At 38.1% G+C, this 18,252-nt stretch overlaps 1 protein-coding gene across 1 annotated transcript; it reads left to right on the top strand.

Annotated features, from left to right (window-relative positions):
* The first annotated feature begins 384 nt into the window (after positions 1-384).
* Positions 385-17,706, top strand: LOC146320086 (serine/threonine-protein kinase N2-like). Its single transcript, XM_084729469.1, has 20 exons — positions 385-1,343; positions 1,599-1,761; positions 3,959-4,110; positions 4,969-5,182; positions 6,149-6,277; positions 8,017-8,126; positions 11,121-11,264; positions 11,775-11,850; positions 12,014-12,203; positions 12,478-12,613; positions 13,318-13,370; positions 13,551-13,608; positions 13,701-13,792; positions 14,471-14,647; positions 14,820-14,882; positions 15,339-15,415; positions 15,788-15,930; positions 16,128-16,235; positions 16,515-16,595; positions 17,046-17,706. The coding sequence occupies exons 2-20, from the start codon at positions 1,605-1,607 to the stop codon at positions 17,247-17,249; spliced, it is 2,364 nt and encodes a 787-aa protein (XP_084585595.1). The 5' UTR covers positions 385-1,343; positions 1,599-1,604; the 3' UTR covers positions 17,250-17,706.
* The last annotated feature ends 546 nt before the right edge of the window (positions 17,707-18,252 follow it).

Raw genomic sequence — 18,252 nt, 5'->3', positions numbered from 1 at the left:
TATATTATGAAATTCTGTAAAAATATTCTGATTAAATGTGTTATAGAGGCTATAAGTCCTGCTTTTAGTAATTAGATGTCCTATTCGATTTTCTAAAGTATATAGGAGTACTAATGATGGGTTTCACTTGCCTATTGCCCTGATTGGATTTATCATAAATAAGGAATTGCTGATGTTATTGACCAGTATTAACCAGATAGCGGAGAAGCTTCTGAAAAGACCTTTAAAATGACTGTAACATACCTGCTAACTGTGTAAAATTGTTTGTGTGTCTTATAAACACAGTCAGGACACTGTGCTTCATCATCCTCGTGATCTGTAATAATTGATCTCCATGATATTAATAACAAATCATAGAGTTAGAATTATCTGATGTTACTCTAAATTAGTCTCACCCACCCCGGACTCCCCTGACCCGTATTTCATCCATTCTCATCTGCTCATCCTACATGTAACTCATACTGTACATTAATGGCTTTCAATCAGTCGCCTGTCAACATGAGTCTGCCAGTCTTCTTTATTATTTGACAGGGCAACAGACAGCTGAGAGGACAAGAACCACAGGGCTGTCATGTATGCAGAGGAGTGTACATATAGAGCTTAGAAACATTCACACTGGGAATTCACAGTGCTGTCAGTAAGCCTATCTGTACTGTATGTCCAGGATCATGTTCAGTGCACCAGCAGCTGTTCCCTCTTTTCCCACCCTCTGGATGTATGTTGATTACGATCACTATGCTTCCTAATGTCTCTCACGCCTCCTTCTTGTCAGAGTAGGTTAAAGAGATCATCTAAACGCTGCTGCAGGCTGGTCTATGCCCTGTCCCAAAGAGAGCAGCAGCAGCTCTGTGTTTGTCTTTTGGTTGGTGACAGCACAGGAACATGTGGTCATGCAGCGGCCAATACCGAGCCCAGAGCAGGCAATCAGCATTGTCAGACTAGCGGCAGCAGCAGCAGCAGCAGCGCTGGCACAGGAGAGGAGCTCTGTCTGCAGAGAGAAACCCCCATAAAAGAGACAGAGAGAGAGGGAGGAAGGGATTTGGTTACAGAGCGGAGGATGAGGATGCAGTGGGAAGGCTATATTGCAGAGGAGTCTGCAAGGAGGCAAAAACAAACAGGAGGACAGGCTGTGTGATCCTGGTCTCAAGATGTAGGAGCAGCATCAGAAGAGCCCTCTGTCAGAGTGTGTGTGTGTGTGTGTGTGAGCGCACCATAACATCAGGGGACTTGTGTTTCAAGGATAGTGAAGGTGGAGAGGCGCAACCCGAGAAGTCCCCCCTCCACCTCCACAGAGGATGATAAATTAGTCCTTATTCAGCAAGGAGCGAGAGCATCACCCTGAGGTTAGTGAAGTGCAAAGTCATACTGTTTCCACCTGATTTGAACATGTTGTTCTCACTTATTCCATTTCTTGTTAGGCACTTGTTTTTGTCCGGTATGTGCAGCAGTGTCGTTCATGTTCTGCCACTTGTTATGGGAAATCATGGCTGTGTTCAGTCAGTGTTTACGAATGCACTCCCATCCCAGCTGACCTGTCAGGGAAGAAGCGTGGTGATGAAGTGGGGCTTGTTGTCTCTTGATGTGATGTCGTTATCCAGGATCAGATGTTGTCCACAGCTCAGCAGATGCTGCAGGATAGCCGCTCCAAGATCGAGCTGATCCGACTGCAGATTATCAAAGTCACCCAGGCTGGCAGCACCAGTGTCGGCGGCGGTATTGGCAGTGATGGTGGTGGCAACCAGGACAGCTCTATACATGGAGGTCAGAGTCATGGTCAAGAAGAGAATTTTTTATATACATACATTGTCAGATTTTTGTACATTTTAGAGACATACCTTCTTTATGTAAAACTAGATATTTTACCAGCCTCTAAGTTTCATCTAGTGTGTAAACTAGCCCAAAAGACACATGAAATCATCTATTATAGTCATCAAATTCTGCCTGTCACCAGTGCAACAACCTTAAACACATCCGTGACACAATTAATGGCTTGTTTGTTACAGTCAGATTTTCTAAATGAAGGGAGGTAAGCTGGCTCATTAAACCAGAAAACTACCAGAAATAAGAAGTAAATCCATAATAGATAACAACATATTGTCATAATGCCTGAATCCTCAGTACCTGTGAAAGACATTACTTGGTATTGATAACCAATCTGATCACTTCCTGCAGATACTATATATCACGGTTATGCATTTGCTTCAAGGCAGGAAAAACTTGTTTGTTTCTTTTTTTTTAAAAAAATGACAATTTGGTGTCAGAGGTCAGTGTCCTCCTTCTGTTTCAGGGAACACATCTTACAAAGACTTTTGTTTTTGGGATTCAGAAGACAAAATAATTGAGAACTACTTGATAGAGTTAAAAAGGGGGTTAGGAGTATGACTACTTTATGAAATTTATGCTGTTAGATCTAAAAATATCAGTGTTCTGACTTTCCTCTTTGATCTATCACAGCACTTTTGCAAACATGGCCAATCCTTTTCTTGTTTCTTTCCTGCCAAATTTGTGGTTAGAAAATGTTGCACTTTAATGAATGATTCAGTTCAATTAAAGGTATTAAAGCAGGTGAGAGCTGCCTTTTCATTGAAGAGGTCTAGGTTCACATGCTGTAACAACCTGCAAAAAATTGTTTTGGTTTTAGTGGCCTGAAAAGCAGTGTAGATATTTTCAAAGCATTTCCTGTAAGAATGTAACGGTCTTTGGTTTAAAAAAAAAAAAAGTCATGTTCAAGAAGTAGAAACAGTAGAAATATTTCCTGCTACAAATTTCAGTTCCGAAATATCAGGGCTGGCATCAAAAACCAATACTGGTTGAACCGTGCTTCCTGCCAACTGTCATCTTTGTGGTGTTATTTGTATAATCCAGAAAGTGAAACCACTCTGGCAGCATTAATAGAGACAGAGAGTAAATGTGTCATTTAATTCTAAACTGGAGATGTGTGCCATTTGAAAACTCTAAAACTAACACTTGCAAAATGATTCCTGGCTTGACAGTAAAAGAACATGAAATATGAGACAAGTACCATGTTTCCTTGTCTCATATTTCCTTTACCTGACCCCTGACCTCCTTTCCTCTCATTGATTACTTATGATGTTGTGTTCTGACGGGAATCAAAGTCCGCTCTACTATTAGAGGCAGTTTAATTCCACATGAATCTAAGTGTCTGCTAAATGTGACAAAGCAAATGTTAATACATTAGGCCACGTTACACATTGTTGCTGCTTTGTTCCACATAGGAAAATGACCACATTTCTAATCAAAATTAGATTAAAGAGTAATAAATTCTTATGTTATTTGTGCAAAGAGAGCAGTACTACAAAAACCATATGGAAAACTTGATCAAAAATATTTTTAAATTAGGTACAGAATTAATGTTTTTCCTTATATCCCATACAAAAACACAACACACATAAACAATTTAACTACATTTACAGTTCAGACAATGTGAATTGGTGCAGATATTCCCTCTCTTAACATTTTTTTAGAGAATCATTGAAGTTGAGGTTCAAAATTTTAAAACTAAACAATTGTTGTCATTAATATTACGTAACCCCCAAGCAGCACGAGAAAAGAAAAAATTGGATTCTTTCAGTCTAAAGTACCACATTTAGACCACATCTAACTGCCTCTTTCTCTGCTGCTTGTCTTCTTATATTAACTCAGCAACAGGTGAAGGGTTTTTCTTGCAGTCAGTTTTAGTCAGCCTTTTAGAGCTTTCATACATTTTCAGATAAGTGTCAGCTAAATGCCAAAAATATAAAAAATATAATGTTAAGCCCTTTGCCTGGAGCACAGTGGCATTTTAGAGAAAATGGCTCACTTTAGCTTTATAAATATTGATTGCAGGAATAAAAAAGAGTTTCAGTGAGGATCTATGAAGATGTACTGCTCAACTGAAATTAATTCCTTCATACTGAAATACTCTCTCTCTCTCTCTCTGGTCTTCTCTTCCTCTCAGGGATCTCCCCGCTCGCTGTCAGTCCCATGGATGCTCGTTTGGCAGAGCTGCAGCACTACATGCAGAGAGAGACGGATGCCTTGGTGCTGGCCAAAGATGTGGTGAGGCAGCTGGAGGGAATCTCATCGCTGGACCAAAATGCACTGGCTGAGGTAGGTCTCTCAGTCAATTTCACTCTAGTTGAGGTGAGCCAGAAAGCCAAACAATCTAGACACGGGGGAATAGATACAGACTGATAGTAATACACTCAGATACATAAAATTATAGTTATTTATTGTTAGCAACTTTGGAACATTTGGACACTGACTGTTAACAGCACATTTGATGTAACTGTGGTCCATTTTTGCTTAATATCGCTTTAAGGGTACGCTATTTTCAGAATATTTTCACTGCTTCTTTGCCATCAGACAGCTTCATACAGATGGGGAACCGCCATTGTATAATCTAAATATCCCACTCTCCAAAGCAACCTGACAACTCTGACAAAAACATAATTTTACCTCACAGAGTAGTTTCTGGACTGCCTTGATTGGTTAGTTTTTTGTGCTATTGTGTGACTTTACTGTTGTAAAGAGAGAGTTCAGAGCAAATCCTGTGTTCTACGAGGTAAAACCACTCAAGAAGGTTTCAGGAGTTGCCATTTTTATGTTACACAGAAATGAATGGAAACCACATAAACATGGAGCATGGGAACATCACAGGTACAGTATGGTCCTTTGAGGCTTAAATGAAATATTAAATATGCAACAAAAAATAAAATTTCCTGTTGGGTTTTTGGTCCCATTTATTTTTGAGCGGGATCTTTGCCGTGCCAAAGGACACTGATTAGCTAAAATCAGGTATTAAATGAAAGCACAACATAAAAGGAGAAGTATTCTTAGTTAATGTCTAAAGTCTGGAAAACATGTTTATGTTCAAAGTGGAGCAACACTAACCATATCCCAAAATACCAAACAGCACTGTGTTTAAAAAGACCAAACATAACAACACAGTGTTTATCTTCCCGTCAGGCTCAGTCCCGGGTGCAGGAGTCCTCCCAGAAGCTGGATCTTCTGCGGCTGTCCCTGGAGAAATGCCTGAAGGAAAACAACCAGGAGTCTCTACAGCAGCCTGCAGTGGAGGTTGACCCTTCAGAAAGACCCCCGTCTCCCCAAAACTCCAGACCTGGTTGCTTCCTGTCCACTTCCCCGTCCATCTTCTCCATCAAACCTGCCTCCTTGACTGGTATGTGTCATTGTATCGTATGCTGTTGTATGCTGTCAGATGCTCTTTTTTTTTGCATGTATGGAAAGATTTTTCTGCATGATTTCTTTTGAAGCACTGGAAAAGCACAGTTTGCATGAGTTAAGTTGTGTCTGTGTGAGACGGACCTTTCTAATACTTAAGGTTTACTTGGTTTGAATAAAGTCAAGCAGTTTCCCTTATATCCAGCCTGATTTGTAGGTTGTGGATTCTGCACGGCACCCTTTATCCAAAAATATTGAAATTGCAAATTTTTAAACCACATTTCCTTCAAAGAAAATAATAGTTGATTTTTTTGAAGGTGTTTTTTTTCACTCAAATATGCTGCCGTTCTCAATAGTATCATGGACGCCAAGTGTTTGAACATGGTTTACCATACACTGACCTCTGACAGTGGATAATCAGGACATGTAATCTGTTGGTTTTGGACCATTCAGTTGTAAGCCAGTCTCTCCCAGCACGGGGCAAAAAAGCCCAAAAAAGCCTTTTGATGATGTAACAAGGAGACAAATCCTGGAGTTGCTCTGTTGGCAGCGAATAATGAGAACGAGTCTCAGAGCGGTGAAAACACTGGGGGTGATTTTCTGCTCCACAGCTGTTAGCACTACAGTGAAATGAAGAAAATGAGGATGTGAATGCTCAGTGTGCAGCTCCAGACAGCACTGATTAAAGGCTTCAGTCTGAGAGATTTATTCATGCTGACAAATGAAAGGTTTTATTTTAAAATGTTGCATTCGTTTTAGTAACTCTCAGCTGAGATTCATTACCATTACACCCTGTAGGGCTGAAGTATTTAGTAAGTATATTAAATAACGGTGCTCAAAATCACTTACAACTTGTGTGTTGCTGCTTTTACACTTGGTAGTAACACATATTTAATTTTGTAAAATGAGAGTCAGATATTCTGCATTTTAAGTCAGAATTAAATTTTCTTTATTATTTTTCCAGGCAAACTTGAAGTCAGGCTTCTCGGATGTGAGGATTTAATGAAACCTCTGATTAACCCAGAGCAGGAAAACCATCTGAGTCCTGCTGAGGACAGTTCACCCACTGCTCAGAGGACAGACAAACCCCCTGGTAAGTGGACATTTTGCATTTAGTTTAGTTAAGTTTTTTGTATTTTATTGTGTTGCCAGAATTTTAGCTTCTTTCTCAGCTGTGTCTCCTGTTGAAGATACAGAAACATGAGATGATATTGATTACTCAAATACAATTAAATTATTGCAGCAACAAAAAAGTAGCCAAAAAAGAAAAAAAGTAAGGTGAGATTTGCCATGTCTGAATTATTATTTTCTAGACAGAACTATGTAATTTGGTATCAATTATGAAAAAAAAAGAATTAAATTGGTACATTTCTAATTACCAATTACTTGGTAGTATAATGCAGAGAGTTACAGCTGGTCAACTGAATATGCAAAAAAGAAAGTTTTGTCTACAGGCAAGTTTTCAATACAACAACTATGGAGAGTAACATTTTCTTTCACATTTTAAATTTTTCTAATAATAAATTAATGATCAATAAATATTTACTTGGGTTTAAATTGAGCTTTTCTTTAAAACAATAACAATTGTTTCATCTTTAATTAGTGCCAAATTACAGATTTTTTTTCTTCACAGAAAACTTCCTTGGGAAATGTTGTGAAAACCCCTATAATAATGTGTAACAAAAAGAAATGACAAACATTTTGGTCAAATTGAAACATGCTGTCTCTAAAGTATGAATACTTGTTTAAAGGTTAATCTTATTTTGACAATTTTATCATTGCACTTCTAATATTTTATTACGTTATATCCTCTGTCAAGGATGTTGGAAGGTCAAAAAGTCATTTGCTAAATGCCATGACATTTACTTGCTATTTTCAGAGCAGAAAAGACAAACAATAAACAAGAATGAAGTGATTATACGTTTTCAGCTTTGGAAGTAGGAGAATCGTTCATTCACTGTTGAGTTTTTATGTGTGGCTCAGTGGGAATAGCATGCCATTAAAAGGATTAAAGTTTCATGTTTGATTCCAGTGGGGTTTTATATTTACCGGATGCTCTTTGTAACGTCTACATATTATCCTGAACAGAAACCCAGAGGCACTTAGATAAAAGTCTTTAAGGTGTGTAGAAATATATGAACAATTCATCAAATGACTGCAGCAAGTATAAAACATAGTCATATATCATCTGTAGTGATGAACGCACTGAAATTCGTACCAACTCTGTAATCTACAGAGCTTTTTATCACAGTTGTGTCTGTTTCATCTGATAAATCCCCTTTTCTCCCTTTCATCACAACATCTCTTGACTGTTCTGCTGCTGCTGTTCCTCCATCTGCCGGCACACCTGCCCCTTATTCCATCATTCATCAGTCAGTTGTGTGTATTGTATATATACCTGTTGCTTTTTTTGACCTGTTGCCTGTTCCAGACCTTTTCTCTTGTTTCACTGTTCAGACTTCCATATTGTTGCCAACTTGCTCCTGACCGCTGCTTTCATTAAATTTCATAATTGTAACATTTTTAGCTTTTAGCTCCCTGTTTTACTTTTATGAACACCAGAAGAAGATAAGATTTCATCTCAGTGCTCCCATCAGCAGCATCCGTAGCTGTTTTTAACTGACAAGCTCTGCTAAATTTAGTTTAATTTTAGCATAGCTGGTTAAAGTGTTAAATTGATAGTTGTAATAATCAGACTGTCGCCTTATTTTGGTTACAAACACTTTATGCAAACACAAGGACTAAGTGAGCAGGGATTCAATAGAACAGATCCTGCCAGTTTAGCCTGTGTGAATTTTTGGTTTCTGTGACATATTATTTTCTGTCCCTAAGTGGAGATCAGCGCTGTACTCAGGCTGGACACCAGAGTGGTCGGGCGGACTCGCTGCGCAGCCGTCAGCAGGTTGAGCTGGGATCAGATGTTCTGCATCCAGCTGGAGCGGGTGAGTCAAGTCACAGACATGCAGCCAGTCAGTCAGTCGTTCAGTTAGCATGTTCACACTTTAGAACACGTGGATCTCCACTTTCAGTTTTACTCTGCTTTTGATCTCAGTCAGTGTCTGACATTTGCATGAAACATGGAGAAACTTGGTTGCTCACCTTCTTGTGTACATGCTTCAAACATGATCCATAGTTTTGATCATCTGTTTCAGAGCATGAATGTCTTTTATTTTGAGATCTGTGTCATGTGAATCAACTCAGCAAAATTAACCCAGTTTGGTTTGTGGCCCTAATGAAAAGTGAAGGCAACATTACAGCATTACGGATCACTGTTATATTATTTAAGACACTATCTTTTGAGCATGGATAATCAGTCTTGACTATTGAGAACAGTATTTTACAACATAATGCTTTTTGAGTTTAGATTACTCATTATGCCTGTAGTTTTAATGACAAACATCTATGTAACTGGAGTGGATGTTGCGCCTGCAGACTTCAGAAACCTGGGTCAGGTAAGACTCCAGCTAAACCTCAAAACCAGAGTAAAAGCTTCTCTGGTGGCTTGTATCACAAATGCAGCTTAGTGTGGCTTTCTTTGGGCTCCCTGGGGATCTTGAATAACTGCTGCTGGTTATGTACTGCTTAATTGACAGGTTATTACAAGTCAAACACATGCAGGTGAGAGGAGTTGTAAACATGACATGAGTTAAATCTAAACCTGTTAAGGATGAGCCCTGAGTTACTCCGATAATTGAATATTATCTGGGATATTGTTTAAAAAAATCTTCAGAAAAAAGTATATTTTACTTTATTATCTAATTGACAGGTATTAAATGACAAATGGAAAAAAATTCCAGTCAATATTTTTGATCCTGTCAATTGTAGTGGCAAGTTTGTTATATAGAAGATGCTAGAGAAACTCAAACAATAGCTCCACCACAGAATTCTCATCATTTAAACCCCCTTTACTGTAGGCAGGCTTCCAGTATTCGTGAGTCATTTTTCATGTTCATTCTGATCCACGCCACCCACGTTCGAGCAGTTTTCCTGTGTATGTACTTCTCTCCCGATCATCCTGTTTCAACCTGAAAGAAGTTGAATTACAGACACAGGATGCCAGTGAAAAATACTGAAGTTCAAAGGCAACATGTTCTCCTTGTGTGATTAATGTGCAGGACTTCTCCTCTGTGACACTGGTGTGGTTACACACACACACACACAGCAGCTTAAAAGCTGTAGTAGCGCTGTATGTGCTGACACATGTAATACGGCAACCGCAGGACCTTCCAGACTGTACAAGGGCACCATGCAGGACAGACGGTACACAGGAAATATACACAGACACTCGACACATGAACAGTTACATTTTAAAAGGAGATTTCTACAGAGAAAGTCAAAGTGGCCCCAAAAAATGTATGGGCACACAATGTGTTAGAAGTTTCTTACGTAGTGGAAATAATAAATTAATTCAGTCAAGTACTGACTCATTTTTAGGCATTTGAGTATTCCAGTTATGCCACTTTATACTTCACAACATTTAAGAGGGAAGTATTTAGGGATGTAAGAAAATTTTATGTTTTTAGTACTGTATCAATTCACAAACAATACTAATCGTTTTTAGTTAATAGTTTACATACAAAGATTCGTAGCAGTGATGTAATTTATCTTCAACCGTTTGACTCTTCCACTCTAACATAACACTGTAAACTGAAGCAGGAAGAGGTAAGCACACACCTTCCTTTGTTCTAATCGCACAAAAAGTAGTGCTATGACGTTGGATGATACAGGAACAGTGATAAATACAAATGCAGACCCTACAGTTTTAATCGCATTAAAAAGTCAACTTTTTTTACTTAGATTTCATACATATGGCGGTGTGGTCTTTATACTATGAGAGTCTTCCTAAAATTAGATTTAATAAAATTGCAATATATTGAATTGTAACCCCTGTATCATGATCCACACCATATTGCCAGATTGTTGCCAATACGCAGCCCTAGAGATTGTTCTTTTTACTCCACAGCATTTACTTGACAGCTATAGTTACTTTGCATATTCTGTGTTTGTTGGTTTATAAGCCCGCAGTATATTAAGTATTTAAAATTAGTCCCAGTTATAGCATTCAAATAATATTTGTATACAGAAAGTAACACTCTGAAAAGGCTGTTTTGCATAAGCTGCACTCATACATACCGTTACATTCATGAAAGCATAATATTGAATGAAGTACTTTTACTTTAAGGGAGTATTACGCATCTCACTGGGAGAATATCTGTTCCGCAGACAGCAAGAGAAGCTGTTGAACAGCATGTTGTGTTTCGTGTGTATGTATTTGTACCATTTAAACTGCACTGGTTTGTTATTGTTGTAGTTCTGTCTGTGACCAGCAGGTGTCTCCCTAATACCTGTAGATATTCATTCATCACACCATCTCAACCATTTATTACACAGAAAATGTGCAAGTTTGTCAGGGAAACAACTAAAATATTCAGTGCTACAGTACAAGTGCTCAGAGGTGTTTTGTTCACTTCAAGAACTGAGACAGAAGTAAGTGCTAACATGGGGGTTCACTCAAGTAAAACTTTAAAATCAGTGAGAGGAAGCAGGTAATTCAATTTAAGTTCCTGCTTTAGTAGTCATTCTGATTGGAGCAAAACATTTGAAAGCTTTTTGTTTGTTTGTTTTTCATGCTGAAAATTAAATTTGGTCGCCTACAGATGAACACAATCCTAAAAATCTTGTAAACCACTGAGTTTTCCACAGAAATATTTTTCTCAAAAAGACAAAAGTCATTCTGAATTCCAGCCAAAATCAGCAAAAATAAATCCATCTTCTGAGAATCAAACACCCAAAGTTCAAATTCATCATTCACTTTATGCATTGATCATAAAACCACCAGCCTGATCCTCAGTCACATACTGTTTTGGGTAAATTCTCATTATTGTCTGTGTTGTCTGTCTGTGTACTTGTTGTGTGTGCTGCCAACGTGCTGATAGTCTCGGGAGTTAGAGGTCGGTGTTTTCTGTCGGGATGGGAGGGAGATGTGCGCAGTCAAGTTCCTGCGACTGGAGGAGATGATGGACAGTTCAAACCACAACCAGGAGTTCAGTCTGGAGCCACAGGGCCTCCTCCATGCCAAGGTACACACAATGACCTGCTCGGTGCATTTTAGAAAAGGTCCTATAATTTCTAGTCAGGCTTTTGTGACGGTCTTAATTCTGGAGAGGAGTAACTCCTGATAAACTGATTAAATTAATGTATTCTCCTGATAAAGAAATTCAAGTATAAGAAATGTACCTTCCAAAATCAAGGTATTAAATGTCTGGGGAAGGAATTATTTAACCCACTTGGAAACTAATGAAAACTGCAACTCATTTGTAAATTGAGTTACGAAATACTATTGGCTGAACAAAGAAATCTTCTAATTGTAATGGGCTGAAACATACTTTTTAAACATTTTCTTTTCCTATTTTTTCTTTATCCTATTCTGAATGTTCAAATGTCATTTTCTAGGTTACTAAATATGTTAATATACACATGATAGCAATTTAGTTACTTAACAAATTAAAAAAAAAAAAATGTTCAGGAATTCTTGATCTAGGCATGAACACGGGCAAATGTCCCAAAACAAAGTCTTGTGTGTTTTACAGCTTCAATTCATTGATACTGTTGTTGAGCGGCAGCCGAAACTGAGACGTCAGCGATGTATCTTCACTAAAGAGAGAGGTACAGACAAACAACCCACATACAGATACAGATTTCATTTCTCTGCATTTGTTATTTCTGTCTCTGCAATGTAACATGAAGATTGCCGTATTTAAATTATTTACATTGTTTACTTTTTCTTGTTTTGATTGATTTCTTTCACACAATTTCTTTTATTCCTCAGGGAAGAACTTCCTCAGAGCGGCCCAGATGAACATGAATTTTGCCACATGGGGTCATCTGATGATGAGCATCCTCCCTCGCTACAGCTCCTTCACCACGTTCAGCTCATCCCTCTCTATGACCCCCGACCTCATGGCCAACAACACCCCACGCCCAACTGAGGAGCCTCAAACCACCACTCCACTGCCAACGTCAGAAATCAACTAAGCATTATAACTTGGCCTGACATAGTACTTTGTAGAGTCAGACTGTAAACTGTGTTGCATCCTCTGCAACAGTATGTTTGTTTATTGTTTGGCTTTTGGGTTTTATTTTAAGAAAAAACACTTCTGTTTAGCAGCTAAGTTGAACATCTCAGACCAACACTTAACTACCATGAGCCAGCCAACACATTTTTAGTGGGTGGAATCTGTTGGAATCAAGTTATATATATTTTTTTGTTGTTGTTTTGCCTTTTTTCTGCAGCGAAGCTCCAGTAATCAGACTCAGCATCAGTGAGGATCAGCCCTCCCCCACCAGCCTCGACCAGGGAGACAACACCTCCACCATCATCACTACAGCACACAAAACCACATCTGTGCCTGCACTGCAAGAAAAACTGGTAAATGATTATTGATAAAGCCGCCACATGCCATAACATGCTGACATGACATCCTATGCTAAATTATTTTATATCCAACATTATAAGCAGTATAATAACAAGTCTAAGACTCTGGGGGAACTTTAACAGCTCTGTACGGCTGTCCTAAATTCTAATTTCTCTCCTAGTATGGCTAAAAATACATGTTTCCTGCAGTTTTCATTGCTCTTAATGTGATGCATCTTATATTTTAAAACCAAATGCTTCAAACATTCTTGGTAGGTTAGGAATATCATGTTTGATCAAAATATGTTTGCTATATTCTCGTGTAATGTTAAGGTTTAAAAGAACAAAGATTCAAATAGAAAATTATTGCACATGAATTGTATTATTTCATCAGTTTCTTTCATGATTGGGAAAATGATAAGACACACTATATACTGTAGAGCTCTTTATCATCCAGAATTGCTGAAAACTGTTTATAAGGTTTAAGCGTTTAATGAAGGATTGCAGTTTATTCTGTGAATTCATGAACTTAATTCTTTTTAAGGAACTCTTTCAAATCTCCAGTCGAGCAATGCTCTCTTTGACAATAACAGAATTAAATGCAGTGGATCAGGTGGAAAAAAACAAGAAACATTTGGTGACATATTGATCTTGGGATGTTATCTGTGAATCGTGAAAACTGAATCGTAGAATTTTCCAAACTTTGTCTCTGTTTGCAGTCATCCATAAACAACACAGAAGAAAGTGAAGATCAGCCCGTATCTGCTCTAAAGTAAACACACACACACACACACACACACACACACACACACACACACACACACACACACACACACACACACATACACACACACACACACACACACACACACACACAACCTAATCTTAAATACTGTAAAAGTTAAGAATAGAGCATGGACTTTATTTTCTGTTTTTATCTTTTTTTCACAAGGATGCAGATGGAAGATTACAATTATATTTCAGTTCTGGGCAGAGGACACTTTGGGAAGGTAACAGTTTGAATCTTTCCCACTTGAGCTCATCATGCTTGCTTAAAATGTCTCATCTCATGTTTGTCTTCAAATGGCTGGTTTCTATCTAGGTTCTGCTGGCAGAGTTTAAGAAGACAGGAAAACTGTACGCCATCAAAGCCTTGAAGAAAAAAGACATTGTGACCCGTGATGAAGTGGACAGGTGTGTGTGAAAGGACTGAGGAAGCTTTTAGAGAGTCAGTTTAGATAGATATACAGGGACCCCCCCCACGGGGTAAGTAGAAGATAGGTCCATTTGTAATTTGCAAAAAATAGGCCCCTTAAACGTTAATGGTTCCCAACTTCTAGAGCAGTTTTCTCTACAAAGAGTGCTTCACATTAAAAAGAATTAATCAACCACTAACACCTTGAGAAAGGGTTTGTTTTATTGACTCTGTTAATGCATTTCACTTCATTAAAGCCTATTTAACAAAATAAAGAACCTTTATTGATTTCTCCATTAAGAAATTAGCAATGTCATTACAGCAAAACAAGGACAAATTAAATGCCTGCTAAAATTTAAATGGGTTTTAAGCTAAAAGAAGACAGAGGTAAAAGAAAGAGCTTGAGTTGACATACTGTATTTCTTAGGCATTTAGTTTGGGGGGCCATTTCTGTATCTTCTTAACTTTATTTTTAAAAGACAGTTTGAAACAATGGTTCAGTTTACCTCTAGACCCAAGGCCATACTTTAACTAGAATTAAGCTAAAACTTTACAAGAAATAGTAATAAATCATTGAAAACTTTTGTGTGGCTCTAAAGGTGGCAGATTGTTGTTCAGGTCTTGGAAATGTATTAAGTTCAGTGTAACTTGTGGTAATCTGAGTAGTTATCCCGCAGCCTTATGAGTGAGAAGAGGATCTTTGAGATGATCAACGCTTCCAGACATCCATTCCTGGTGAACCTCCACGGCTGCTTCCAGACCAGCGACCACGTCTGCTTTGTCATGGAGTATTTACCAGGCGGCGACCTCATGATCCACATCCACAACAACGTCTTCACAGAGGCACAGACCAGGTTCATATGTATTTAAAGTCTCTCCACTGTTAGCAAACAGTTGGTTTGTAAAAGGGCACATCAAAGAAACCCTCTGGGATAAAACATTTTCACCCTTTCTCTTTTCTTCAGATACAGCAAGTAAGATCATATTTACAGTTATAATCCATAATCTAATATCTGTTGTTTTTAGGTTTTATTCAGCATGTGTCCTGCTGGGTTTAGAGTTCCTGCACCTGAATAAAATCATCTATCGGTAAGTCACACCAGCCATACTGATGTCATGTCACTGTACAGGTATTCACATGTTATAATTAGGGCTGTACTGAATTACATTTTTTATACATTTGAAGCTTCTATTGAGGTTTTCGCCTATCATGACAATTTCGAACACATCACTGTTAGCTTAACAAACACACTGTGGTTGTGTAAAACATCTACAGACAAAGCAGGTGGAAATAGCACTTCTCTACTAATCTGCCTGTGCTCTGTTGTGCATGTGTGGTAAGCAGCTCTCAGCTTTTATTTTCATGTTTCTTTTCTTTAACTGTAACTAAAGTAGCCTAATCTTTATCAACAACAGTACAGAAATAAACATAATGAATAAATATGTAAAAAAAAAAAAAAAAATGTTGAATGTTGTGAACTTAGCTTCAAACTATTCAGTAAAGCCCTAGATAAAATAATTACATGTACTGTGTGTTTTACACAGAGATCTGAAGCTGGACAACCTGTTAATGGATGCAGATGGATTTGTGAAAATCACAGACTTTGGACTCTGTAAAGAAGGTGAATTGATTTAGCCCACCGTCTATACATCACCTGACTCTTCTAACTTCTCCACCAAACACACAACTTTGACTTATTTCTTTACCGCAACTTCAAAGCCTCAGTGTGCTGAGTTGGTTTGTGATTATGTTAATATTCAGGTTATTCCTATTGAAGTTTTTGTTTGTTGAAAAATGAGTAAATCAAACAGAAAATAGATGCAACCTGTGTGTTAGTTTCATGTATTTTTTTGATATTACTACTTAAGTCAGAAATGGTCAAATCCTACACATAGAGGCTTTAATTTCTCACACATGTGATTCTTGATTTAAACATTAAATCTCAAAATCCTCCTTTAATCAATCTGTGATTCTTTCGTCATCTCTTTGGCAGGGATGGGTCACGGAGATCGGACCTCAACTTTTTGTGGGACTCCTGAGTTTCTGGCTCCTGAGGTCCTGACGGATGACAACTACACCCGAGCAGTGGACTGGTGGGGGATGGGCGTCCTCATCTACGAGATGCTCGTGGGAGAGGTTGTTCCATACATTCAGTTATCTGCCTGCATAGTTCAAGCTGTGCCCCTTCTTCTCAGTTTTACTAGACTTTGCCAATCACTGTTTTTCTCTTTAGAGGTTTTTCTTTCATCACTTCTTTATTTTTATTTTCTGCCCATATTCAAAGGTTTGTATGAAAGAGTTAAATCACTAACTCAGCATCTCTCTGCCACTAGTCTCCATTCCCTGGTGAGGATGAGGAGGAGGTGTTTGATAGTATTGTCAACGATGATGTGCAGTACCCAACGTCTCTTCCTCCTGGTGCTGTCGCCATCATCCAGAAGGTAAAATCCTCTTATCTTAAAAAGAATATAAAATAATAAGAAAGATGTATAATAATATAATCTCACATTTTAGATACATTATAGACCTAATGGGACTGTGATAACTGGTATCACTAATTACTGGTAGTGGAGTTTATGCAATAGCTTGGAATGTTCAGTTGGAGGAAATTATTGTAAAGAGAGAATAAACACAGGAAAACCTTCACAAACTCTGTGGTCTGCAATTATCAATAAGTATCGTTGGGCAGTAGAAAAACAAGTTCAATCATCCATCTACAGCTGTTGAAGAAGAATCCTCTGAAGAGGCTCGGAGCTGGAGAGAGGGACGCAAATGAAGTCAAAGGAGAGAAATTCTTTGAGGTAAATCACTTTCCCCCTCACTGTCTTTAACATTACATACTCTCTTAACAACTGTTTAGCTACTGAACTCCTGATACAGCCTGATGAGGTATTAATTAGGTATTACTTTAACCTGCAAAGACACACCAGGCCTGTGATGCTTGTGACTTTGGATCACTCCGCTAAATTATTGATTGCTGGAACCTTTGTGACTGAGTACTATTATTATAATGATTCATTTAAGTGCATAGTGTATAGGTGCATTATATATTTTGTTCAAAATGACAAAAGTGTGGAGAGCAGTTAATATTGATTTAATATGAAAAGGAACTATAAAAAATATTACAGTCTAGACTGTTTCCATATGAAAAATGCCCTGAGATAATTTATGTTTTGGCACTATATAAATAAAACTGACTCAAAATGACTTGGATGACTTCATTGTTCACTTGGTGGGACCTCATCTTTCAGACCATCGACTGGGAAGCCCTGCTGGCCAAGAAGCTAACACCGCCGTTCCTGCCGTCAATCAAAGAGTCCATGGACGTCAGCAACTTTGACAGCGAGTTCACTCGACTCCAGCCAATCCTGTCGCCTCCTTCCAAGCCCTTCATCCTCTCTGACGAGCAGCAGGAAGCATTCGCAGACTTCGACTTCTGCGCCTTGCATGGATGAAAGATGAGCTGAAAAGACCAGGGTGGGACCCATAAATTTGTTTTGTGGTTGGGAATCATCATTTGCAGACAGCCACCCCCCCCCCCCTAACTGGCAAGTAAATTTACTCAAATGACCAGTTACTTACTAATATTCATAATCATTTGGATAAAAACATTAAAGGGACAATACATAATTGATGAGTTCTTTTAAACTGTGAGTGAACAGTAAAACGTGCAAGAACAATTTACAGGACTATTTAAAACCTTAGTCTTCAATGTAGTGCTAATTAATTATTAGTGAATTGGAATTAAATTAATCAGTGACAGCTTTCATAATTGAATAACATCTGTTATCAAGTACAAATACTAAACTAACTAATTAACTAATTTACCAATGTATTTTATGTTGTAGAACAAAGCATGAAAATCTCTCAAGCTTATTTAAGCCACAGGCCTTATTTGAGGTAAAATAGAAAAACCCAGTGACAACACAGTGAAACCAGAGGTGTTAATATGCAGACTCATTTCCAGGTTTTAGGACTTATTCCTGCAGCACTCTTTGACACTGGTCGTCATAACTTTTGACAGTTTCTAGAATAAATACATTGATGCCCCTAAAAAAGACAGATTAAAGCAGTGGTTCAACATTTTGGAAAACTGTTTTATTAACATTGTTGGTGAAAGTTAGATGGGAGAATTGACCATAAGTGTACTGAAAATATGAAGCTAACTTCAGTGACATGTAGCTTGGTAGCTTTGCTTGTTAGAAAGACTGGAAACGGGCAAAACAGCTGGCCTGACTCCCTCCAAAGGTAACGAAATCTGCCTGATAATCTGCCTACTAGATCCCCAGCTCTGTTAGCTGTTTTCCTGTTTCTTGTTTTTTCCTCTTTTGCTTGCCGTAGCTTCATATTTACTGTACAGTTATGAGAGTGGTATTGATCTATCCATCTCTCAGTAAGAAAACACATACATGTATTTCACAAAATGTCAAACTATTCCATAAAAAAAGACAAGAAATT

This window comes from Lutjanus erythropterus, chromosome 10, assembly GCF_056507025.1.
Source record: "Lutjanus erythropterus isolate fLutEry1 chromosome 10, fLutEry1.hap2, whole genome shotgun sequence".
Lineage (NCBI taxonomy): Eukaryota > Metazoa > Chordata > Actinopteri > Lutjaniformes > Lutjanidae > Lutjanus > Lutjanus erythropterus.
This window is presented reverse-complemented; position numbering and strand designations above follow the sequence as displayed.